The 27,254-nt window shown below is 46.6% G+C and overlaps 1 protein-coding gene across 6 annotated transcripts in view; it reads left to right on the forward strand.

Moving 5' to 3' along the window:
* Positions 1-6,490: 6,490 nt before the first annotated feature.
* The window catches only part of PTPRM (protein tyrosine phosphatase receptor type M), a 745,633-nt gene continuing 724,869 nt past the window's right edge, over positions 6,491-27,254 (forward strand). For all 6 annotated transcript variants that reach the window (XM_082418591.1, XM_082418592.1, XM_082418587.1 and 3 more), the window contains exon 1: positions 6,491-6,622. In XM_082418591.1, coding sequence (XP_082274717.1) covers positions 6,550-6,622 — 73 coding nt within the window. In that variant the 5' untranslated portion in view covers positions 6,491-6,549. The remainder of the gene's footprint in view (positions 6,623-27,254) is intronic.

The raw sequence follows: 27,254 nt of genomic DNA on the forward strand, positions 1-27,254 counted from the left end.
AAAGGAAAAAGTTCCATAGAAACAGATTGTTATAAAAATATGACCTATTTGCAAATCGCGAACTTACAGTCCCACCTGGTAAGATGAAAGAGAAGAGTTGCATAGTAAACTAAAAGTTTAGCCATCGGGGGCCTGTTTATAAAGAACTTGTCCCGACAATGTCGTTGACACTCTTACGACACAATGAGGTAGACAGGACAGAAATTATTATTCTCATTTTGCAGAGGAGCAAACGAGAAAGGGCTGTCATGATAAATCTTGTGGTTCCCTTGGATGTGGCCTGGTGTTGGGTCTGGCAGCTGATATAAACTCAATGTGCCCAAAAGCAGAGGTTGTTGAGAAAAGATGGAGGCGAAGCCCTGTTGAAGGTCGTCCCATCTAAATGGTAATTGGGCGGCCCAATTAGATGTTTCTGTCCCATCTCCCTGTGCAGAACCCCAGCACAGAACTTTGTGCAGAGTTGATTCTCTTCAGTATTTGATTTTAAAACCAGCGCTTAATAACTTATATACCTCTAATGATGTGCCAGGAACTATTCTGAACACTTTATATCACTATCTCATTAAATCCTCTCAACAACTCAGTAAAGTGGGTACAATTATTACCTTCATTGTACAGGTAAGGAAACCGAAGCACAGAGAGGTTAAGTGACTTGCCCAATGTCACACAGACTAACGGTGTCAGAGTTAAGATTTTTAAAAATAGGCAAATGCATTGTCCTAGTATCAGCATTTCAGGAGCTTAATTTCTATTCTGAGGGTAATGTGGGCAAAGCAAAGAACTGAAACCTATTCCCTCTCCCCTTTTAATTAGACCTCGAGAAGGAATTCCTGGGGCATCTAAAAATTCAAAAAACTTAAGCCTTTATGCACAAGTGGCTTTGAACTTTGCTTGGAGGAGCCTTGCCTTTTGCTGGTGACAGGTTCTGGCCTCAGGTAGGATACGAACAACTTCAAAAAAGGGCACCTGCCCCCATTCTTTCCTCTGTGCAGGTGAGAACAGGGCTTCACTGGTGAAAGTTTAAATGCCCTGGTTTCTTCTGACCCCGTGAACCGCTAATGTTGTGTTTTTCACACACATTCAGAAGGTGAGTGAAGCTAAGTCCTGACTGAGTAAGCCGACTCTGAGGGCGAGGGCGTGCACCCGGCAGGGATCTGCTCAGCACTGCGTCCACGCTCCCCACCCCCCAGCGCTGCCCCGAGGCTCACGTGCTTCTCCAGGTAACGACAAGTGGGGGCGGGGGGGGCGGGCAGAGACTGTGATGCAGGGCGGGGGCGGGGGCGGGGGCGGGGGCGAGGGCGGGGGCGGGCAGAGACTGGGCTGCACTCTGCACCCTTAGGGCTTTACTTCATCAGAGAGGTTTGTTCAGGGCCTCAGATACACGCAGAGCTGCCACGTGTAATGCCATTTCTGCAAGCCAGGAAATGGAAACTAATTTAAATCACACAGTTGGGACTCAATCAAGCTAGACTCCAAATTCCAAGCTAGCTCTGTCTCCCACTCCCTCTCTTTCCCCCTTCTTTCCTTCCTTCCTCCCTCCCTCCTTCCTTCCCGTATTTATTTTCTTTTCAACAACATACTATCTTTGATCAAGGAAAGAATACATCATCGTGAAACCCACACGAGGGGGCTTATTTACATTTTCCATTTATTATCTCAAAATACACTTCCACAATCTCAACGTGCCTCTAAAAAGGGAATTAATCATTGCAGCAGGGCCTAGAGAACAAAACGTGAGTTTTCTAGGACAATGTTTTCCGTTTCTGCTGGGTCATGTTAGCCCCAGTTAAGCCACCTGGGAGGTATTTAAATGATTCTTTTGTGGATGCTTTTCGGCAGGTGTGATAGATACTTTTGATGGATCAGGAACTTTCTGCCTGTGGTTAACCTCCAAATTCAACCTGACATTGAGGATAGGTGGGGATAGGTTATGGTCAGTTTTCTTTTTTTATTTACATTTTGACTTTCAAGAGGTTGGGACAAATGTCACAGAGTTACTGATGCTAAAAACACCATCACAGCACAGACAGTGGGCAGCGTGGGCTCCTGCCCTGGGCCTGGGCCTTACAGGACCCTGGGGGATCACTAACCTATAAAAATAAATGTATTAAGGGGCACGTGGTCACCTCTGTCACTAGGGATCTGGTGCTCAGTGTTGAGAGACCATAAACCATAACCCTGAACATCCAGTCTCAAAACCAGCTCTGGGCTGGCTCCAGAGAAACACTTCACCCTGAGTTTTGTCCCCTGGCCTTGGAAGGGCACTGTGAAGATTTCCAGGGTGTGCTGCCACTGACATGCACATGGACACACCTAGGTGGGTAGATGATGTCATGGCAGAGGCACTTCGTTAAAAGTCCAATCAATTAAAAATCAAATCCTTGCTTTCAGGTAACAGGAATAGGTCACAGTCTTAAATGTGAGTGAGTGGGGTTTCCTCGTAATGCCAACCACCAATTTTCTTGCTTCTCTTTGGGTTCCAAGTCTGTAAGAAGTCACACGCTAGTGTAGTATTTGCATGTGTTGAACTTGGTGATTGAGGAACACCTTTCAAAATGAAATGATTAATATTACTGTTAAAATGGTAGATATGCAGTTATACGTGAAACAGGATACTGATTCTTTACATTGACAACTAGGTGGGCATTGAATGCTCACATGGCTAATAGGTTTCTGTTTATTCAAAATTCATCACGTATCACTGAATTTAAAATATTAAAGAAAATGTTAAGCTTTTTATGAATTATTTTATTTCAGTCTTGGTATTCATAATCCTAATTTGTAGTTTGCATTTTACTTCTAGCAGATATCTTTGAATCACTGGGAAGAAAGGAGTTTTCAGCAACTATAGGAAAGTAATTTTAATTTTCTGATTAAAAATTTTTGAATTTACATTTTTGATGAAAATATATACTCAAATTTTGCATAATTTGAATACACTAATCCTTTCTCAGTGTTTTCCAAAAGAGCTTTCTGTGATGACGGAAATGTTCTATATCTGTGCTGTTCACATGTAGCTACTGAATACTTGCAGGCACCACTGAGGAACAAAACTGGGTGAAACGTGGCTATAAATGTTCCATACAGAACAGATCATTGCTACCAATAGGACAAAAATTATGTGACAGTCTCGATTACGGCAACATATGAGCAATTTTACTAAAATAAAGGCAAAATAAAACTTATGGAATAAATACATAATAATGCATGAATTATGTGTCTTTATTATTGATCCATACAGCCAGACTATCAACAGAAAATTAAGATACGCACAATGATATATTCAGTTGTCTTTGATATTTTGCTGACTTTCGTCATATGAAAACTATAGGCTTTCTTATCTTTCAGTATTGTTATCTTTGTCAAGGTAGGAAGATATAACATATTATGTAATAGTTTGCCAGCTTGATGAATAACTTCGGAATATTTAGACATATGTTGGGGGCTGGCTTGACAGCACCCCTGTGAGCAGCCATTCTGCAAATGTCACCGTTGTCCCCAGAGAGACAGGAGTGTCATGTGGTTGGATTAAAATTAAAAAAAACCTCTCTGCTGGAAAAAAAAAAAAAAAGTGACAAGAAATGTCCCATTGGAAGCACTCCTACAGCATCCTTTCCTTAGAGGAAGTCCAATCCATTCCTTTTGAAGAGAGGCCTTCCATTTGGGCTCAGTGCTGCTTTGGCCAGTTACCTGGAAGAGGGAGTGAAGAAACAGTAGCTGTTAGAATTGCCAGGGAAGGAGCTGCTGGCAAAAACCCCACCACTGTTTGCAATGCGGATTTCAGGCTCATAAGGGCAGAGTTGGCTTAACACTGTAATGTTTAGAGATCAGAGATAATGGAAATTCATTGGGTCTCCCACTGAGCTTTAAGTAACCTGAGGAAGGGACAGGGCATCTTCCGGTTACCAGGGTAACAGCACTGGGAGTCCCTACAGGGCTTTCTCCCCACTGGTGAAGGGACCCCTATCTGCGCAGCTGTCTCCCATGCCCCCACCCAGCCACCTCACACACGTCCTTGCCCCAGGGTGGGGTGCTCCAGCTCTAAGGCTGTTCCATACTTTCTCCTGGAGGTCCCCAGGGGAGTGAGTCCCAGTTGCCCACAGTGGCAACTTGCTCATTCATACACCCTATATTGACTCCACCTCACCCTTCTGTCTCACTTTCCCATTCCTCTTGTACTGCATCCTGGGATTACTTCCCCAATAAAACCTAAAACCACTTATGCTTAAATCCTTAACTTCAGGCCTGTTCCTGGGGGAGCCCACCATAAGACAACCTCCAGCCCATAGCTCAGTGCCTGGCAGATATATGGCCTTCTTAGATATTTGCTGAAAGAATTCACATACTTTGCAAATGAAATCCTACCTTAATATGAACTTCTTCACCCAACTCAAAGAAGGAAAATGACTAGATTGACATCTCCCTCCTTATCTGGATCCATCTCACATCTACTAACATAACAGCTCCATTGGAAAGCGCATGACCATTCAAATAAAAGAAATTTGGGCTCCATCACATCACAGGACCTCAGCACCAGGGAAAGCCCAGGTGACAGACCCTCACTGCTGATCCTTGGAGGTATGTGACCCCCCTGCCTCTCCATACTTCAAATGTTATTTTGCAATCAAGATAAGGCTCAACAAGTACATATTTGGGAGAAGCAGGATGATGTAAGGTCCATAGTATTAAAACGTCAATGATTAATACAGAACCTTCGAAAGAGCACTTCTGATAAGGATCTAATAAGTGGAATTCTGCAAGAAAGAGGAGCTAGCTGTTCGTTGGGCACCAAAATCAAAGTCCAATCCCTCAATTTGCCCCAGGGAAGTGACAGCTGTGACATATCCTTGTCTGTTGGTTCTAGGGTCCACTGGAGACAGCGTAGAGGTTAGCGTGGGATCAATGCACTTTCTGGGCCTTTGTCAGTACCGAGAGGGAGCCCGTGGCCCACTTGCTTCATGGGTTTGCCCTCTTGCTGGCGCGGTTCCCCGCCCTAGAATACCGTGCAACTCACGGGTAGTTACTTGGTTTCTAATTTAACCTCTTCCCAGGCCTTCTACTGCTTTCAGTTAGCTAGGCCTGGCGTCTGCAGCTCCATGTGTGTTATTCCAAGGGAGATAGAAGGATTCCCCCCCTCACCCTGCCTTTTTTTTTTCAATTTTACAAACTGAACCTCTTTACTGAAGCATTGGAAGCTATTTTATCCACTTAATGAAATAGGCATTCCACACCCCAAATGGTAAATTATATATTTCAAGACATCATTTGATTCATTACCCACGCCTCCTCCCGCGTTTCCCAACACTTAGCACCAGACACAGAAATCACAGTATACGTAGGTCCGTGTGACCGCCGCCTTCCGTGCATGGCCCGCGGCTCGCTCGGGCCCACCCGGGACGGCTGGGACGCAATGAAGCGGCCAAGCGTGTCCTGCTCAGAGGGTGCGAGGTTCCGGGGGCAGGAGCGCGGGTGTCCCGCGGGGCTGCCAGTGCGCTGCGGGGTCTCGGTGCCCGCGGCCGCAGCTAGCTGCCCGGGCGCCCGCCAACTTCGCGGCGCCCGCGGCGCGGAGAAGCCGCAGATCCTCGCATCCCCGGGATCTGCCGGCTCGCCTGGACCGCAGCCGCCGGGGAGCGCGGGCCCCGCGACTCCCGGTGCCTCCGGCCCTGCCCGCCGACACTGCCGTCCGGCGCCTGGATCGGAGCCGCCTCGCCCGCCCGCCCGCGGGGCCGCAGGCCGCTGTCCCGCCCGCCGCGCTCGCCAACTCCCGGCGGCCCGTGACCCGGGACAAACTTCTGGTCCTGGCGCGGCCCCTGCGCGGTCACCCTCCCGGAAGCCGGCCGCGAAAGCGGGAGGGAGCGGGTGGCACCGCCCGGCCGCCGCTCTCCGCGCGGTGACGCCGCCCCCGCGGCCACCCCCCGCCCGGCTCCCCCCGAGGCGCCGCGGCTGCCGAGCGCCGGGCGCGGGCCGGCGGGGCCGGGCGCTCACGCCCTCTAGCGGGCCGAGGCGGCGCGGGCGGCCGTGACGTGGGCGCTCCCTTCAGCCGGCCTGCGGGGCACCGCCAGTCAGTCGGGGAGCAGGAGCCCCGCTTGCAGCCGGCGCGGGCTCGGCCATCGGCGCGCCGCCGCCCGGGGGCTGGCTCGCCTGGCGGCGCAGAGGCGGCGGGCGGGACGCGCGCGGCCACGGCCCCGGCCCTGGCCACCGCGGCGCCGGAGGCGCGGGTCCCGAGCCGGGGAAGGAGAGCGGCGGCCAGCGCAGCCGCCGGCACGGAGGGCGGATTTTGGCTCCACGGGCGCGCCCTCCGCTCCGTCTCGCAGCGGCGCAGCTCCGAGCGGGGCCGGTGATAGGGCGGGAGGACCCAGGACCCTCGCCCCCGGCCCCGGGAGCCGCCGGAGTTGGGACTTCTGCAACTGTTAGCACTTTGGGCGTCTGGCTCTGGTTTTGGCTGTTCACCCTCCTCTTCTTGCCGCCTTGGAGGCAAAGCTCCCGGCCGCCCTCCGCCCTCGCGCCCACCCAGCGCCGCCGGGAGCGGCCCGGCGCGCACTCAGCACCATGGGGAGACTTGGGACTTGCCTGGCGACTTTGACCGGACTTTTGCTAACTGCGGCGGGGGACACGTTTTCAGGTAAGCGGGGTTGCGCCTGCCGGGGCCTGGGGAGCGCGGGCCGGAGGGGGCCCGGGACGCGGGCAGCTCCCTGTGGGAGAGCCCCAGCGGCGAACGGCAGGGCCGGGCAGGGGGCGCGGCGGGCCGGGCACCGCGTCTGCCCGTCCCCGGCGCGGGCGCGGGGCCGGCGGGGAGGGCGGGCACCTAGCGCTCCGGAGGGCCGAGCGGACGAGTCCCGGCGCTGGCCCCGGAGCCTGGCCCCCGTCTCGGCCCCCGCCCCTCCGCGGCCTGGGCGCGTGTCGGGGCGGACGGCGCCACTCGGAGTCCCGGGTCGGTTCCGAGAGCAACAGCAGAAAACTTTGCCTGAAGTTGGGAGTTGCAGCCGCCGGCCGCCGGGCGTGGGCGCTGCGCGGTCCTTCCCATGGCGAGCGGCGGCCGGGCCGGGTCGCCGTGCCCGCTGCGCCCGCGCGATCGCCCGAGCAGTCAGTGGCTCCGGCGGCGGCGGCGATCGTCGGTCCTCCCCCCGCCGCCCGGCTCGCGGCGGCCTTGACCCCTGCTCGTCCCGGTGGCTGCGCGGCTGCCCGGGAGAGCCGAGGCGGCGTCCTCGTCGGTCCCGAAGGGAGGACTGGCGGCCCGGAGGGAGTGGCCGGCCCGCAGACCCTGGGCCGCCGTGGCTGTGCCCCCCGGGCTCCCCCTCCGCACTCTCGGCCCCGCGGAACGCCCGGCCGGGGGCATCGGTCAGCCCGCCTCGCGGCCCGCGGTGCCCGGTAGGGAGGAAAAGGAGTGGCGGGGAGGTGCCTGCTGCGCGCGGGCGGTCCGAGCTCGGAGAGCTCCTTGCCGGAGGACGCGCGGCCGGGAGTCGGGGGTCAGGAGGGGCGCGAACCCCGCACGGTGTTAACCTGGATCACACACGTGGATGGACAGCCGGCGCTTGCACACCTGCACACTAGCACACTTTCTTTCTCGTGTGTCAGTTTCATTAAGGTCCACGTAGAATGGTGGCACTGGGCTTGTTTTTCTTTTAATAAAAAGCCTGCTATTTGGCCTTGAACTTGGGTTGCAAAATAGGTTTCTATGTTTATTCGGGAGGAATGAATAAGTTGAACTTTTTGTTTGTTTTTTTATATTTCATGAAGGACATTTTCACTGACGGTAAAGCGCATATTTTAAAACGTTTCAAACGTTTGCCTCTGTCAGATCTGTGGAAACGTGCATCTTTACTTTCCCGGAGCCCGAGGGACACGCAGGCGTAGAGGCCGTGCCCCAGTCGTCCCTGAGCCCAAGGACCCTTGACCACAGTTGGCCGCCGCCAGGAAGCCGAGCGTGGAGTTGGCTGCTTGCTCTGTGCTGTCAACTTCAATAGAGAAATACCCTTTTCCCAAGTTTAATATGTCCTTAACTGTCTGGTAATTGCACGTGCGCCGGAGGATTTAACAAATTGATCCACTGCTGTCCGCTATAAACTTGATGTAGATATTGGCCTGCGTTCTTTCTTATTAGTGAATTATGGAGTAGACTCGCCAGTTGTAGAGCCTTGTAACTCATTAGTGTTAGAAGCCAAGGATGAGGGCCTTAGTTGATGGTTTTCTCTTTATTAAGAATCCATAGCTCCCTGCCTGGGATTTGTTTCAAGTTAAGCTGTGTCAGAAAGCATTTGGATGGATTTTCAAGTTGTGGGCAAGGGGGTGGAAAGAAATATTTATGTAGCTTATTTAAATGATCGGTTTCTCATCATTAAAAGGGACTTCAGCCTATGTAGTACTGACCTGTGTTCTCGTTAATGCTTATGTAAATTAATAGTCAAACCAAAAGACTTTTTTTTTAAACTCAAATATGTCATTCTGTTTTTTTGTTATCATACCACTGATTGAACTGTGCCTCCTTTTCATTTGGAAGCCAGAGTTATCCTAGTGTGTTAGAGGGTTAAGAGGAAATGAAGGGCAGTATCCCAGAGAGAATGCTTAGCAACGATGAAATTAAAAAAAATTGAAGTTGGCAAAATTGGTGTGTGCAAGGATCAGATAAACTGCAGTGCATTATGCTTTTTCTCTCCACTTTGGGTTTTAGGTAGAACATGTGGGAAGCACTTAATGCTTTGGAAAAGTCTATTGTTTTTTTCTTTGTATGTTGGGAAAGTTGATTCTGATGTTATGAGTGACACTGACACTTATTTCTCTTTACGAGTCTTCTGGATGTTGAAATACTTGGCTGCTGTCCCCTGACATGGGGATCCTTTTAGAGACAGAGGAGCTCGATCGTAAGCGGCTTGAGGGCAAAGGCAGTTATTTTTCCTTCTTGGTTCCCATAAAGCACTTACATTCACTGTTTGTTGAATAAATTAGTGATGTGACTTCTGATTATTTGCAAACATTCTAATTGTATGTGAACTGGCTGACACAGAAGGGAGGGAGAGGAGAGATTGTGAGACTGGCTTGCACCGGCCCTTCTTTTGAAATGAACATTTTCATCATCGATTCTTCTTAGGGCACCCAATGGACTGGATCAGGAGGTTTTATGTAATCAGTGGAGGTTTGTGTGTGTGTGTGTGTGTAACCAAGATTTATACACAAGACACTTTGCTATTTCCCCTCTGCATCCTCATATCCTCTTTTGGAATGCATTCAGAATTGATGTGACTGTTGATTAATCATTTCTGGAAGGTACTACACATAATTTGAATGCCAGATATCAGAAATAGAGTGCTAAACATATTGGAAGAAAAAGGAAAAGAATTAGGTTTTTTGTCCAGGAGGACTTTTATTTAGTATATGTAAACATTCCATTTTAAACATCATTTTCCATGTTTACAATTTCTAACTTGTTAGGCAAAGTATTGGAGGCTCACTTTCTGCCTTCTATCTAGGCTTTGAATGATCATTCAACATAACTTCTGTAAAAAGATATATAAGTAAGAAGCTAGGAAGAAAGTGAAATCATTCTTGCTTCTGCTTGAAATTCTCTTTTCCAGATTGAGAAGCCACATAGCTGGGAAGTCATTCCTCTTTGACCCATTTTCTCAAAAGCCAAGTTGTAATATATCCTATGCAAGGAAGTGTTTGGTTTTATATAATAATGAGACTGATATGGTAAGGTCTGGTAAGCAAGCCTTGGTTTGCAGAAGTAGAAATGCAAACAGATTGGTCCTTTGCTTCTACCGCAGTATTTGGAATAGATTAAACCTTAGTATAATCTTGTGAATTTGAAACTTCTTGAGAAATTTCTTTTTTAAAGTACTCTTTTAAGGACATTTGTGGGAAAACAGCCAAAATCTGAATGGAGTCTGTAGTTGAGTTAGAACTATACCAATATTTAGTTTCTTAGTTTTGGATAATTCGACTCTGATTAAGTCAGATGTCAACACTAGGCGAAGGCGGGCGAAACACGTACTTGAAATCTTTGTACTGTTTTTACAATAAGTTGAAAATTATTTCAAAATACAAGATGGTACAGTACCCTTTACAAAGAATGTGAATAGATTTGTTTAGCAGATTGATTTATTTTTTCTTTTTCAGATAACTAGAGTCATGACATTTTATATTTTTATGGTGCTTTAATGAGATGGATAATGGACGTGATGAAAAGATTTCAAGTTTAAATCAGGGCGCATGATAGAAATATGCCAAGAAATCACTTTAACATTTTTAGTGTTATGTGGTTATGTGGATGTAAAGAAGTATTGCTTGAGCTTAATCAATTGTTCTGATCTGGAAAAATCACAGGTTTTAGTCTCTGATGTTTTCAAAGGGTTATTTCACAGATTTTCAGTAGAGAAGTTACTTACATATATTGATATGTAGATACATGTGTATGTAATTTGAGTAATTCTAAATGAACAAGTAATCTGAATTATGTCTTCACATGATATGAACCCCACCTGAGTCTCAAGCACAGCCTTTAGTTTTGGGAAAAGTAGGTTTTAGAATTTAGGTACTTCTGTGACAATTCGATAAAAGTTGATGGCTTTATTGGAAATTGTCATAGTTTTATAACAATTGTAATACATTCCAGGAATTGATAGGCTGTACATATCTGTTTCAGTAGAGGCACTGTTTTGGATTAAGCATTGTTTTCTCTCAGTTTTTGTTTTAGTTTTCTCGAATAAGCGTGTATTATCTAAATATCCTAAGACAGTTTTTAGTTAGGGGTCAGGCATTTTAATAAGTAGTTACATACTTTTTCAACAGCATAACATTTTTTTTTTTTAAGGTGGTGTCTATCATGCTTTGTAATTCTAGGATTCTTCTCTTTGAAAACCAACTTTCCCATGAACTTTTCTCCAGGGGCTTCTTATCTTTATGACCACAACCTATTAATAAGCTTATTTTGTAAGTGAGAGAAGGTTTCATTACTAATGTTTTTCAAACTCACTAATGAAAAGTTTAAAGAAGGTGCAAAAGCACATAAACCTCCCATCAGAAGAGGCTGCTGCTTCTCCAGTTCCTACGATCCTGCCGTGGTTTAGCGTTTAGTCATCAGAAAGCCTGCGTTTATACTGTTGCTCCGAAAATCAGTAGGTAGGGCTGGTGTTAGGTGGGGAGCAGGAAAGCTTTCGTCATTACCCTTGGTAGCCTGTGGTCCCCCCGCCATCCAGGGGGGGCGGCTGGCAAGGCCAGAGCCTGATAAACGTGTGGGAACGTGGGAGACGAGAACGAAAGAAGAACACAGGCCTGAGAAGGGAAGGGTTGTGTGTGCTCACCCGTAAGAACACAGGTCTGCAGATCCCGGCAGGCAGGGTCGCCGCTCTTCCCCTCTCTTTGCTGTTAAGGGTGAAACGTATGGAGAGTTCAGGGAGGAGGATCAAAAGAGTGACAAACGGGCAGGGAGAGCAGGTGACAGTCCTACACGTTGGTGGCTTTAGGTGGCCTGGGGGAGGGCGTGGGGTGCGTTCAGCCTGTGCTGCTGGTGAGCTATATGTATACCTGTGCTGCTCAAAACCAAGCGTGCCCGAGGGTCACCGGGAGTGGTCCTTCCCAACTTGGTCTCTATGTCCGGCATGGTGACTGTGATGTCCTAGGACCCTGGAGGGTCCCACAGCATCCCCAGGTGATCCTGGCCATCTTTCGAGAAACGTTGTTCCAAAAGAACAGTTTTTAAAGTGTTGTTCTTGGATTAGCAGCCTCAGCATCAGTCAGGAACTGGTAGACAGGCAGACTCCTGCCCCCTCCCCCCACTCCCCCCCCCCCCCCCCGCCAGGTGGACAGAATCAGAAAGTCCTGGGTGGAGCTGGGGGTGGGGGCAGCAGTAGGTGCTAGAACCAGCCCTCCGGGAGCTTGGGATGCCAGACAGAGTTCTAAAAGGCCTGGCATCCTCCTTCTGCATTTTCAGCCTCCCTTGACAAGAGCTGAAAGGACCCAGGGATGAAAATATAACTCACGTCCATGCACTTGTGAACACCCCTGCCCCCCCATCAGCATGGCCCAAGTTATGAACAGGCCGATGGGATGGTGCTGTGACTCTCAACCTGTTAGGGGAAACCGCCAGCGTGACGTTTCAAATAATGGTCTTATCTGGGGAAGATACTGGATCCAGCCAGTTGTGAAACGAAAATGAAAAAAAGGCTCCTCTAATTTTACTTACCACAGTGTAAAGTTTTAATTAAATCTTGCAGTCACGATTAGCCACTGGAAATTTCTCTGGGTTGATACTGTGTTTCGAAGATATTTGTTGGCTTGTTGTAAGAAGGGCGTAGCCCAGTGCACCTATTAAAATGATGCTTTTAATTCAAGTGGATATTTATTGAGCACTTACTGTAGGGAAGGCCCCTTTAGGGGGTCGGGCAGGCATTGGGGGGTGGTAATGGGCAAAGATCGGAAAGATATAGTTAACCGTACTTTGGAAAGTTGTCCAATTATTAAAAGTTTCAAAATCTACTGAAATCGAAAGAAGCAAGGACTTTCTTAGGCGAGAATGAGAAATTTGCATAAAATTTGGAATTTTAATATGGGAATGTGACACTTTGCCTCTGGAAATGAACTTCACTTACAAACAGAAAAGAAAAGCTTTTCAATATATATCTCTTTAAAGTACTGATAACGTACTTTAATGTATCTCCTAAGATTGAGCCTCGTTTCTCTGTTATCCACAAAAGACAATCCCTGACTCTCTGTCATTTAATGCTCCAGGTAAACAAAATCTATTGTGATGTCATTTAACAGATTTATCTTAAAAACATTGTCACCAGACTTTCAGAGAATCAGTGGCAGGTGGAGTGCTTTCCACGTGGCAGGCGGGCCTCCAGCTCCCTGCTCCTCGGGCTGCCATCCCCAGCCCATCACCAGATGTAGCTGCATCCCTAAATCCACCTGCCTGCACCGGGGTTGGGGGGGAAGGCCCCGCCTCACCCGCAAGGCTTCCCGGATGCATCTACTTACAGCTGAAGGAAGGCACGCTCTTGATGGGCCTTCACCTGCTTGTAACTCATTCACATCAAAAGAAATTCTTTAGTGGAAGTTGCTGCATTAGTAGCACTTCTCAACACTGACCTCAAGACAGCTTTAGACTCTGCCGTGATTTCTTCTTTTTTTGGCTGTATCATAAATGGCTGCTATTCTGTGTATAGCAGTGGGACTTGGAGAAGTAGTATATTTGGCAACTACCTAAGAGTTCGTGGTAACCTCTGGTGCCTTCACCATCAGGCCTTTCGGTAATTGACCAGAAGAGTGGCCACGAGCAGGTGTGTGTGATGTGTTCACGAGGAATGGGGGTACCGTGCTTACATCTGCAGGAGATGCCTTCTCCAGCATCGCCGGTTCACGTATATAATTCAGGAAGTCATTGAAATTTGCATGGACATCTGGATTCAGTCCATTTTTCTGCTTAAAACTGAGAAGACTCCTGAGTCGTTAAAAACTTTTTCTATGAAGCAGAAGGTTTGGGCCCCGAGTTGGAGGCAGAGGGAGGGTGGAGGACCTGATGCAAGGCTGCGTCACTTCCCTTCAGGCTGGGGCTCCAGGGGAGGGAAACTGTGGTGGTCAGTGATCCAGGACCTGCAGCCGAGAGCGGATGGGAGTTAAGTTGTCAGAGACTTGTCAAAACGGAGAAGTTTTTAGACCTTCCCTTGGAGGAGGAGGCTAGTGTTTAACAGAATGATTTATTTAAAAATACAACAGCCTAGGACTTCCCTGGTGACGCAGTGGTTGAGAATCCGCCTGCCAATGCAGGGGACACGGGTTCGAGTCCTGGTCTGGGAAGATCCCACATGCCGCGGAGCACCTAGGCCCATGAGCCACAACTACCGAGCCTGCGCGTCTGGAGCCTGTGCTCCGCAAAAAGAGAGGCCGCGACAGTGAGAGGCCCGCGCACCGCGATGAAGAGTGGCCCCCGCTTGCCGCAACTAGAGAAAGCCCTCGCACGGAAACGAAGACCCAACACAGCCAAAAAAAAAAAAAAAAAATACAACAGCCTAAGCAGAAGCAAAGCATTTGCTTTGTATGGGGCACAGAGCAGAAACACTTATAGAGCATTGGTTTTTCTTCAGATGGGTGAATGCTCACTTTCATCTCTTTCCTATTCAGTATGCAGAAAGCAGATTTATTTCAGACAGTGAAAAGAATATGTTTTCGTTTGGGTTACTGTGGATGTCCGAGGCCCGGTACTTCTCCCCGGTTCCAGTGGTGGAATCAGAACAGGGTCTCGGGTGGGCTTCTGAGCATGGGTGAGGGGGCTGGAACACACCCTTCCTGCAGTCCAGTCTCGATGGGTTCTATTTGATCTCTCTTCTCAGTTGGTGTAGTTTGAGATATTTTAAATCATGTCATGACCACATGCTTGAAGTTGGCTCATTGTGATATTCTCTCTAGACACAAAACTATAAAGTCTAAAGCATTTCTTTTAAAATAAATACTCATAATGTATAAAATCAAGTTACTGAACAGTGTTTAGCATGTAGTAATCACATAGTAAATTAATAAAGTTAATAAATATTTGTTGAAGGAATGAATAAATGAATAAAGTTCCCTTAGGGAAGAAAAAAAATCAGATTACTTCTGCTTACTGCTGTTTTTTTTATCTTTCTATCAAGTTTGATTTTTTTTTTTTAAAGCATTTGTAATCATCTTAACAGTAGGCCCAGGTTGTGGGTTCGGTGCTTGATACCCTTAGCAATTTATAGGTGCGTAGAGATTCAGTGGCTAAATTTAAAGGAAAGCAGTTACCTTTTGTTAATTAAGTGTGCAAAAGTGAGCCTATAATTTTATCGTGTATAATAAAAATTTATAAATCAGTTATTGCCATAAAGTAGAATTTTGGTATAATACTGATCTCTAAAAAAAAAAAGAAATTTACTATGTGGTAGATTGACCATGTTTCTACTCTAGGGGCATTCGATTTTAGTTACTGGTGTGTTAAAAGAAACATGTATCACCAGTAAGAAGTTTCCATGACAGGCAATAGTGTATCATCTCCGGTTTTTAGTTCTGATATAGAATGAAATTAATTGCACCTGCTGGGAGCTCAGCCTGCACCTTTCCATCCGCTCATGTTTGGTACGCAGGCAGGCTCTCATTCCTTCTTCATTCACTGTGGCATATTCTCAGGTGATGAAACTTAATAAAATGAGGCAGCTTTGACAACGATCTTGTGATCTGTTCTCCACTTCCTTGACTTTTGACACCTAGGCCTAGGAACGTGGCGTGAAATCTCCATGATTGACATCCGTTGGCATACGTCCTGTGTGTATGTTATCGGGGCTCTTGCCCTGTTTTCTCCGTTTGTCAGTTACCATTTCATCCTGTTCGTGTGGCTTTTTAGAGAGCCTCTCCCTTTGTTTCTAGCCCCTGTGGGGAGCCTGCTGAGAGGCCTGGGTTACCGACCTCGGAAGGTTTGGAGCGGGGGTCCGGCCGTCACAGTGGGACTTGGATAACTGGAGGGTGTTGTGGCCTGATGTCAGCTCTGGGGCCCCTGGGGGAGGAAAGAAGGGCAGAGGTGCCCCGGCACATCAGGTGTTCCTGATTTCAAATTCTGTTTCTGCCACTGAACAGCCATGTGGTCTTGGACATGCTGTTGGATTTTTCTGAGGCTTAGTTTTCTTTTCTGGAAAAAATACCTTGCAGGAGTATCCTAAAGACTAAACAGGTGGACCAATGCCGCGAGGTTAGGAGACCTCGTGAGGAAAAGAGGGGACCAGTCGGCTCTGCCATTGCCCCTTGTAGGTGTAACCACACGAACTCCCTGTTTTTATGTCAGAAAGGCTTGAATGTTGACAATGTCATATGGTTCAAACTCACAGATCCCCTTTCTGGGTCCAAGCCTTTGTTATTTGAGTTGCCTGGGGGCTCTATGGGTGATGTGTATGTAGATGTGCTTCTACACATATTTATGTTATAAACATATGGCCAACCTTATGTTTTAAAAGAAAAAAAAACCCTTGAAAATTACAAAATGACCCCCTCAGAATTGGCACCGTGAAAAGCCAGCACTGCTTAGTGCTGGAAGGCAGTGTTGGACACCTGCATTGGAATCACCCGAAGCTCTTCTTATAAATGCAGATTTCTGGTCCCACAGAAGTACTGAGTCACTATCTCTGGAATGGGGCCACAGAAACTGGTAAAGAAACACCTCCGATGATCTTTTTTAAAAAAAGTTAATTAATTCATTAATTAATTTAGTTTTGGCTGAGTTGGGTCTTTGTTGCTGCGCACGGGCTTTCTTTAGTTGGGGCGAGCGGGGGCTACTCCTTGTTGCGGTGCACGGGCTTCTCATTGCGGTGGCTTCTCGTTGCGGAGCACGGGTTCTAGGCGTGTGGGCTTCAGTAGTTGAGGCTCACGGGCTCTAGAGCACAGGCTCAGTAGTTTTGGCGTGCGGACCTAGTTGCTCTGTGGCATGTGGGATCTTCGCGGACCAGGGCTTGAACACCATGTCCCCTGGATTGGCAGGCGGATTCTTAACCGCTGCACCACCAAGGAAGCCCCCTCCGATGATCTCGATGCTCGTTAAAGTTGAAAGCGTACTGGCAGAATGTTAGCAATGACTCAGAGACCTTGCCCTTTGGAGAATTTACCACATCTTTTCTGACCAGTGTTAAGAAAGCATCTGAGGATGGTTACATGAAGTTTCACGTACCACACTATAGTTGACTGGAGAGTATTTCTCTTAAGAAGCAGAGGCTTTCTGGTGTCAGAAGAGAAAATGAATTATAAAACACGGTATTTTATAGAAACTAAGCCACTTTGTACCCGTCTTTCAACTTGGTGACCTCCAGTAAATGTGAACATCCATCTGGAATTTTTAGGGTATAATAAAAGAATAAAGATATTTCAGAGAATCAGAACACAGATCATTTTAGATCTTTAGATTTGCAGCTGTGAGCCGAATTTTGCGATGACTCATTCAGAGAAGATAACAAGACATGATGACATTGGGGAGGTAATTTTCCAGCACTTATTTCTATCTGACATTCATTGAAACATGGACACTGTAGAAGAATCGGTCTTAGGGGCCCCATAAGCAGGGGCCAAAAGCGTGACATTTTTATTGTAGTCGTTCCTAAAAGACTTGCTAACCTCAAAATGGGCATCCCCGTCTGTTACAGCACTTGAAGTTTCCACCAGCTCATTATTTTTGACCAAGGAAGAAAGGTGCTTGTTGAAATGACATCTCTGGGAGCGGTGGCTCATTAAGTCATCTTAAATATGACATCCCCAACTCGCTATCACCTCAATAAGTTAATATCCTTAGATGTCAGATTTCTCCCTCGTAAAATGAAGACGTTTGATTCAAGGATCTGTAGGGTCTCTCCAAATACTTAGAGTCTGAGGATTGTCACCTGAGTTCATGTTAGTTTGTCAGGTAGCACGGTGTAAGGGAATGAGACCTGGATCCTTGGGTCATTTTTGATAGATGAGGATGAGAGAAATGTCTAGAGCAGCGGGTCCAATCTGAGACGGCGCCTGATGCAGCAGGAAGGTGCTTGTTAACACGAAGTGGGTGTAGCAGGGATGTTGGAAGGATTTTAGGCGCTTCCCACGTTTGCCATCGGCTGCCTCTGCTCAGATGTGCACAGATGAAGCCTACTCTTTTCCTCCATACTCGGGGATGTAGCTGCCACCCACAGCTGCCACCAAAGGCTCTGCAGCAACACGGATGTTTAGGCCGGGCTTTTCTGCTTAAATCTTGGCAACATAGATAAGCCTTATTTCAGGGGCTTAGAATTGATAGTAATAAGTGATAACTATATATTGGGCATTCATTGTGTGCTGGGTACCATGCTGAGAGCCTGTGATATTCTCAAACCTACCGCTGCCCACTAGCTAGTCAAAGCTTGGCTGAGGTCTTTGGTGGGAGCTTTGGGAGGTAAAGCGGTCTCCATTCCTAACAAAGCCAGGTTCCCTGAACACGGGGTGCATGCACTGTATTCTCTCTCTCCTCCCCTCCCCGTGCGCACAGATGCAGGTTGCCTTTTCCTGATTTATGCCTTGATTTGATGCCATCCACCTGTACTGAGGTGTGCTCTGTGCAAAAGCATTTCAAATGGAGTGTCGGATCTGTTAGAAAGATGCTGGGTGATGTTTTATTATGTGATGTAGAATCTTTATAATGACCTTCTGGGGAGCTTCCTTCGGGGTCACAGTTCCAGGAAAAAGTTTGAGTTTCCTTGTGATCTTCCTTCTTGTGGACACAGCGAATTGTATAACTCATCACGTTTTCCTCTTTACTTGGGCTGTTAGGATGCCAGATTCACATATGTGTGCTGTAGTAGTTAGAACTTTTTTGAACAGAAAACCTCAGTCAAACTGGACTTCATCAAACAGGGGACTTGTGGGCTCTTGCAACAGAGAAGGCTATGGGTGGCCCAATTGGTCCTAGTGGCTCAAGGCAGCCAGGAGAGTTCTGAGTCTCCTGAGCTAAGTCCTCCAGCTCCAAGCCCAGTGGAAAGAGAAATTCCCTCCCCCGAGCCGTACAGACCACTCCTGCCGCGGGGCTTGTAGAGTCAGCTCACATCACCTGTCCCCACTTTAACCTCGTGCCCTGCTTGGCCCGCCCACTGGGCCAGGCATGGGGTCCGCCCGCAGGAGCCACAGGGAACAAGAGTGCGGAAACTGAGGCTTCTCCACGGAAACTCAGGCTCTGTTACCAGCTGGAGAGAGTGGCTGCTGCCTGGGCCTAAAGCCGCCAAACACCGAGAGCCACGATCTCTGCAAGAGAACCTTAATTCTGCCTCCTTTTCTGGGCCTGAGTCTTAGTACCCCTCTTCACTTGTCTTACGTCATGCCCCTTTATCATGCTGTGTTTTATATATCATGATAAGTGCATTGAGTCTTTTGGAGCTGGGTGGTGGTGATGGCAGAAAATAAATGAGTTCCAAGTCTTAGCATCTGAGCGTTCCGAACGCAACTTTTGTGTATGTGCACTTCTTTTACGTCCTGGTGACACCAGGAACACGGTCTCAGCTCATTAACAGTGAAGAACACGGGTGTGGGAAGACGTCAGGGAGGGTATGATAGCCGAGTTCAATAGTTCCCCAACTTATTGTTTAAAGCATCAAAACCTTTTGGTTAAGCAAAATCTTACATAGGTAGAAAAGCATAAAAATCTTTTGGTTAAAAAAAAAAAAATCTTTTGGTTAAACAAAATTTGATGTGGCAGGTTTAAAAAATGACTCTCCTAATTGGAAAACCAGATACCTGATGAGCTACTGCCCAGTAACAGATGCCCCCAGGCTTGGTGGCTTAAACAACAGCCATCTACTGTTTTTCCTGTTCTGTGGAGGGGGCGTGTGTCTGCTGATCTAAACTGGGATTGTATGCTTTCTGTATACGTCTCTACTCAGCTGACCTTGGCTGGGCATCTGCTGGTATTTTGGGGTTGGCTGGCTGCAGGCTGGTCTAGGATTGGCCTCGGCTGGGCTCCCCTTCACATGGTCCTCCACCCCCCAGCAGGGAGAGTTTCCAAAGAGAGGGCAGAGGGTTGCCAAGTCCTCTTGGCTTACGGTTGGCGAGGGCACATTGTCACCTCTGCCTCATCCTTCTGGTCACAGCCAGTCACACGGCCAGTCTGGAATCTAGGGTGGGGAAATAGGCCTTGCCCTTGGTGTGCGGGGCGGCAGGGCCACATTGTGAAGGGTGGACACAAGGACAAGGGGAGAATGGGGCCCTACACAGGGCTCTGCCAGGCCCCAGGGCCTGCGTCCCGAGATGGCCTCTGCTTTGCAGAACATAGTTGGGAAATCATTGGCACATGAAAAAAGGGAGTATAGAATTGCAAGACCTGCGTTCAAGGGCCCACCGGCCACTTGCTGTCCTCCGAGGGGAAGCTGTTGAACTCAGTGAACCCAGTTCCTTATCTGTAAAGAGGGTCATTCTGGGATGTTCTGATTCAGAGGTTGGCTTCAGAGATCGCATATGTTAATGGATGGTATACAAAGAAACTTTTACAAACTGCTGTGTCTCTGGGTGTATTCTGGAGGTGATTAGAGCTTGCTTAAACCTGAGTTCTCATCCTGGCTGTGTCATTCATCAGCGGGACAGTCACGTGGCTTCTCTGAGGCTGGTTTCTGCATCTGTGGAGAGCCATGCTGTCTTCCCCCTTGGTCACCCTGTGGAGAACACAGCCCGCCATCTGTAAGAGCCATGGCCCCTGTTCTTAGAGCCCTGTGACCACGGGATAACCTCGAGCCGTTGTCTGGTGTGTTTCCTTTATGTCTGCAAGCCCCAAAGGGTGTGGGTCCCCAAGCCCCAGGTTTTCTTCGATTTGTAATCCGATTTATCAGCTTATTGCTACGTCCTCTGGCTTCTCAGGAGCAAGGGAAGAGGAAATAGGAATATTTCGTGCCACTAGGTGTCGGCCCTTCACGTGTTCGTTGCCTCCCAAAACAGTCCTGTCAGGTGAAATGGTGGCTCTGTCATTTGATGGTTTTTTGGAACTGAGGCTCCAACATTTCAGGATGTGGCACAGACAGTGGGTACAGCTCTTTGTGGAGCCTCTGGGGCCCAAAGCACAAGTCATAATTTTTAAGTGTGCTTAAGTATTTGGTACGGTTTCTCATTTTAGTGTTAAAGATGATTGTAAAGTTGGTGTAACCCAGCAGTGCACTGTAGCTACTGCTATTTTATAGCCTCTGAAATAGCAAATTAGAAGGAAAAGTACTTAGCTTCTAAGTAACTTGTACGAAATGACTGGATGAGAGACGTTATCCATATTTTTCACAAGCAGAGGAGGGGTGAATGCTGTTTTCTCCATGGTCTGAAATCCTCTAGATAGAATTGTATTTTTGTAATTTCTTGTGTTTAGCATCTGGAGATCGGATTGAGGTGAAAAGTGTAAAAACCTTCGCAAAACTCTTGTCTGTGTGCGTTCGTGGTCTCGGGCAAAATGCCACTAAGGTCAGTGAGATTTTATTTTAAGACTTTTCACTTCAGGTGGAGGTGAACAGGCCTTTGGAGATTGATGTTAATCACCTTCTTTAGAACAAATTGCGTTTGCTTTTGAGGTTGGACAAAGGCAAAGATAGCACGTAGATCCCTATTGGAAGGATTGAAAACACTTCAGTGAGTCAGGTCTGATTGCAGTCGTCACGGGAAAGAACTATTTGGTATATAATAGTTTACAAAGGTTAGGTACTTCGCTTATTTAAATCACTTTTTTTGTTGCAACATCATTGGGGAGATCTATGCCAAAATAAACCGTGCATTAATAAAAGTAGAATAAGTGAACATTAAGAGGTTATTAGCATCTTACAGAGTGATTTTTAAGAAATTATGGATTTAGGTTTTTTTAACAGAAGTATTTGTGAAATGATTGTCATTGTCAACAGATGCAAATTCACATGGCAGTACCTATTTTGGAAAGATTCCTGAGCAGCTGGAGGTAAAATGAGGGGGTCTGTCCATTGCTAGGGATGAGGGAGAAGCCAGGACTGGACCTTGGGATTCTGATGTTTGGTTCTACCCCCAGGTGGCACGTGATTTGGGTCAGGTCTCCTAATTGTGACTCAGGTCCCAGAAGAATAAAATGGATATTATAATAACTCCTTCGAGTGCCTAAATTATGAGGATCAGATTAAATAATTTAAACATTTGCTTTCTCAGCTGCAAAGTCTTGGCCGCTTGTGGTCATCACACACCCTGGGTTGGCTCTTGCTCGGGGCTGCAGCCTGAGTCAGGACCTTCTGGGGGGCTAATCTGTGTGCCTGCAACCCCCCCCTCCCAGGCTGGCGTTTAGTGAAAATCAGAAAGCTGCCAGCACCACGTGGTTGTCCTTTTGCTCTTTATAGATGGGAAACTGCTATTAAGTTGGCATTTTTTTCTTCTTGGGATGCTTTCTGAGTGCATCCTGTTTGTTCTCTTCTGGACCAGCCCCCACGTGCCAGGATTATCGCTGATGCCTCAGTTCTATGGACTGAACCCGAACACGGGGTGAGGCATCTTCCATGGTGGGGGAGGATAGTTCAAGAGTTGTTTGTAGGGCATCCTTTTCCAGAAACGAATAATTATCGAGGACTAAGCCTGGACTGAGGCAGGATGAGGTCCTCCGCCAGAGGAAGTGGCTGTGGCCTCGAGGGTGAGGACTCGTGGGCTGCTTTGCGCTCAGCCCTTGGGGTCCAAGGGTGTCCAAGATGAGGGCTGGCTCACAGGCACCCACAGAAAAACTCGAGGGGCACAGGCAGGCGGAGGGCTGGCCCGCAGGGAGCTTGAAGCTGACTCTGCAGGAAGGGAGACCCTTGAGGGCAGCTCCCCAGCCCACAAGGGTGGGTGTTGGTGGAGATAGGACCCCCCAGGGGGCCTGTGGGGACTCTTAGGTGCTATTCAGAGGGAAGGGAGAGAAGTGACTTCCAAATATCATCTTTAAGTGTTTTGGGTTCTTTTTTTTTTTTTTTTTTTAAAGATTTATTGATTGATTGATTGCTATGTTGGGTTTTCGTTTCTGTGCTAGGGCTTTCTCTAGTTGCGGCAAGCGGGGGCCACTCTTCATCGCGGTGCGCGGGCCTCTCACTATCGCGGCCTCTCTTGTTGCGGAGCACAGGCTCCAGACGCGCAGGCTCAGCAGTTGTGGCTCACGGGCCCAGTTGCTCCACAGCATGTGGGATCCTCCCGGACCAGGGCCCGAACCCGTGTCCCCTGCATCGGCAGGCAGATTCTCAACCACTGCGCCACCAGGGAAGCCCCTTTTTTTCTCTTTAAATGGCATGTCTCCTAAGCAATTAAGTGTTTGAGGTGGTGGTCATCTACTTAGAGTAGATGCAGAAGGGAAAAGGCCTGGGGAGTTGGGGAGAGGAACCCACTTTTCATACGTGTTTAAATTGGAAGATCATTTTGTGGCTGACGTGGTTTCTCTCCCTCTGTCCCCAGGCTGTGGGGCCTGTTTGCTGCTGTGTTTAAGGGTCTCTGTGCGGGGTGGGAATTTGGCCACAAGTAGGAAAATGTGGGGTGTTAGGGAACGTTCAGGAACCAATAATTTCTTCTTTATTACCACACTTGGTATCACTGTCCCGGGCTTTCTCTTTTTCCTTTTCTTCTTTCCTCCTCCATCTACATCTCCTGTAGTAGGTGGGTTTTAAAAGAAAGTGGTGAACAGGTATCTGTATCCCGCTGGACTGTCGTCCCTCTTATTGTTGAGAAATTATCAGTGACAGGCTACTTGGTGTCCTGTTCCTCCTCTGAAGGGTGAGGACAGGACAGAGGGTGTTGGTCCCAACAGAGAGAAGTGGTGAGTGAAAGCATGACCGCGGCCATGCCTGTCAGGCACTGGTGGGTGCTTTATCTATTTCTAATCGGCACAGCAGTTCTTAAGGGTTAAAAGATTATAATACAGCGAAGGGACAGCCAATGCTTATTGAATACTTAAAATGTCTAGGCATTATTCGAAGTGTTTTTTATATGTATCACCTGGTTTAATACTGATAAGCACCTAAGTGACCCCCATTGCACAGGCCAAGGAATAAGCTCAGAGGCTAAGCAAAGGGGCCTAGCTCAGGCAAGTTGCACGGGCAAAGCCTGAGTCTGAAGCCGCCGAGCCACAGAACCTGACAGTTCTTTGTATCTGACACAGTCAGGATCCCCCTGCACACACCATGGATGTAACCTGCTTCTATTTCAAGACTCTGCATCTCTTTGTATGTATCCCTTTGATTTGTTTGCTGGGAGTCCAGGAGGGTGGACGGATGCTTCAGGAGGACAGGGCACTGGTCCCTGAATGACAGGCTGAAGGAACGGAGGAGAATCCCAGCTCTCAGGATGACATTCCCAACAGAGTCAACGGGTGGATTTACTCATTCTGGAGACAGTGTTGTAACATAACCAGCAAAACTGGTAAGAGTCAGGAACAAGGTTTGCAAAAGTGGTAAGAGTGAGGAACAAGGTTTGCAAAACTGGCAGGAGTCAGGAACAAGGTTTAGATCCTGCTTTATGAGCTCTTGCTCTAGTTAAAAGTTTTTGCTGAACCAGGAGCCAATGCCGGTAAGTTCCAAGATTTGTGGAACTTGTGTGTCCAGAGGTAAAAATAATCAGACACTTCCTTGCACGTTGATAAGCTCACATCTGAAATTTTGCATCATATGCTTATACAGTTGAGAAGGAGGAAATTTATGCCCTATGGTAAATACTGACATTTTAAGGTAAGACTTGTACAAAAATCTTATAAAGGCATCCATCAGAGAGAGAATCCAAATACCAAAGGCATTTGATACTTCCATTGGCCATTTAAAAATACATGAATGAGATTTTCTTTAATTGAGAGAAACTTTACCTGACTAATTTTTCTTCCTGAGCTGTTATTTACATTTTATTTCTCCATAGAATCTTATCCTATTATAACATGTTTAAACTTGAGAGTCTTTTAGTGATGACTTATCAAACTTGTCTGCAACAAAAAATATGTATAAGAATGAAATTTTAATTCTATTTAATTTAATTTTATCTATTTTAATTTCTAGCAACAGAAATTATTCTTAATGACTTATAAGTTGACGGCTTGATTAGTTTCATTCCCAAAATTGTTCAAAGCAAAAAATTGGAAACCAAGTAGTCTCTAAAGGACTTGTTGTCCAGTCCTGTACCTTCTCATTTGCTGGCAGGTAAACCGAGTAGATCGCACCTGTTGGTTTTTAACTTAAAGGCAGCTTATTTAACCAGAGTTATAGAAATATTCAGAAGTGGTTCTGAAACCAAAAATAATATTAATTTTAATATACTTTATAGTCAATGCATGCTTTAAATATACATATATATTATGTAAATATATATATACACATATATATTGGGTTGGCCATAAAAGTTCGTTCGGGTTTTTCCATGCATCTTATGGAAAAACCGGAACGAACTTTTTTGGCCAACCCAATCTTATGTTAAAGAAATATCTATGTATATACACATACACACGTTTTTTGGTCAAACCTTAGAAATGAAGATTTAGGCTAGTCGGTGAATGAAAAAATCTATGATACCATTCCGTTTATCATAGCAGTCCTCATCAAAGCTGTCATTCAAATCAACCTTACTTTTTAATCAGAAAAAGTCTAACAGTTTTTAATTTCAAATAAGTGTTAATTTGCATTTTGAGGAAAAGATTTAAAAACAGCAAAAAGAAATATGACAGATTATTAAAAGCAGTTTAATCAAGTTTAAAATGATGTAGATTTAATAGAATTAATTATATTTTGTAATAAGTTATAAAACCATGGCAAATCTATACTGTTTCTCATTAATTTATAGGAATGTAATATAATGGTCACCTAAAATTATGAGGTATTATAAAGTGAGGATTAGGGTTAAAAAAGCATGCTGTTTTTCTGTTAAATGCGTGTGAATGTGTGTATTGAACTCTGGTGTTTTACCTCTGGGAATAAAGAATTATGGACATACTTTCAAAAATAACTACATCCATTTCTGAAGATACCAGGATCCAGTTTTTCCTATGGATGTAAAAGAGAGAAGTACGTGCTACTCAAAATAAATTGACACGGCAGCAAACTAAAACAGCATGTTTTTGTTAAGAGAAAATATTAAATATTTGCTGGGGTTGACTTTTCATTGAAAAACTTGCTTTATAAATAAATGTTTGATAAAGTGGATATTAACTGTTTTACTGTATAATGCAAACAGACCCTAAACTAAATCTCAAGGATTTTTATTTGTGAATTTTTCCTGTGTAATTTGAAAAATGTGGAAAGTGTTGCAATTATATTGAAAAGAATCAGCGTCAGGAACATCCACATTTTTACTTGTTTGACGGTTGTTTTATTTCCAGCTAATATCATGCTTGAGTGTGAGTATATTTGCTAAAAAAGAATCATATTTAAGTGCATTTGAAACTGATTTTTTTGCATTATTATTTACTGGTATCATTTAAAAAAAATTTTTCACTAGTTCTTTGGCTGTGAAGTGACTTCTTTATGGTCAAGGGAAGGAAGATGTGTGGTCGTTAAATTTATAATATATCTGATTTTATAACATTCCACAAGGGCTAAAATATTCTATCTCTAGTACGGTACGTTTTCTTACCTTTAAATGAAATATGGATACAACAGGGAAAGTCATGGAGCCCTACAGTGAGAGGCTGGTGTTTGAGTCATCATTAAAGAAGGCTTCCGGGCTTACCTGGTGGTGCAGTGGTTGAGAATCCGCCTGCCAATGCAGGGGACACGGGTTCGAGCCCTGGTCTGGGAAAATTCCACATACCGCGGAGCAACTGGGTCCGTGAGCCACAACTACTGAGCCTGCGCGTCTGGAGCCTGTGCTCCGCAACAAGAGAGGCCGCGATAGTGAGAGGCCCGCGCACTGCGATGAAGAGTGGCCCCCGCTCGCCGCAACTAGAGAAAGCCCTCGCACAGAAATGAAGACCCAACACAGCCAAAAATAAATAAAAAAAAAAAAAAAAAAAAAAAGGCTTCCTTGACAGTTACAGCTCTGTTTCTTTGAAGCCCTGGACGTTTTTATACTGGAAAAGTGTGCCTTCCTTTTGTATGGTGTGACATCTGTTGAGAAAGGGCAGCAGGAAAGGAGGACCTATCCGATGCTAGGACGGGAGTTGGTGCCCTTTCCCCCGTCAGCGCTGTGTACGCCTTAATTTTCCCATAGCCTTAGCTGGGAAGTCCCCTGCTCCGTGGCTCTGTTGGGACTTGCACACTGACACTGGAAATGATGGGGCCGGGCCCTATGACTCGGGGTCTGTAGCCTTTATCTTTCTAGCTAGAGATCTTAATTTTTAAAAAAAGACAATTTTTTAGAGCAGTTTTGAGTTCACAGCAACACGACGAGGAAGGTACAGAGATTTCCCATATGCTTCTGCCACCACGCATGCGTGGCCTCCCCCCGTCATCGACATCCCCCACCAGATGGTATATTTGTTACAGTTGATGAACTTGCACTGACACATCCTTATCACCCTAAGTCCATAGTTTACATTAGGATTCCCTCTTGGTGTTGTGCGTCCTATGGGTTTGGACAAATGTGTAATGACATGTATCTGCAATTACAGTATCACTGCCCTAAGAGTCCTCTGAGCTCAGCCTGTCTCTCCCCGCGCCCCTCCCCCGACAGGAAGAGGCAGAAACCCAGCTGGTGAACTTGGGTTTACATTAAGTCCATTCTAGTCTTGACTAAGTCTGTGACTAGACAGATATTTTATGTTTCTCTGCTTCAGCTCCCCCTCCTGAGATGGAAACAGGTCATTATAATTTAAAAAGTAATTTAGATGGACTTTAGCTTCTGTCATTAATAAT

This window comes from Balaenoptera physalus (assembly GCF_965194825.1).
Source record: "Balaenoptera physalus genome assembly, chromosome: 12".
NCBI classification, from domain to species: Eukaryota; Metazoa; Chordata; class Mammalia; order Artiodactyla; family Balaenopteridae; genus Balaenoptera; species Balaenoptera physalus.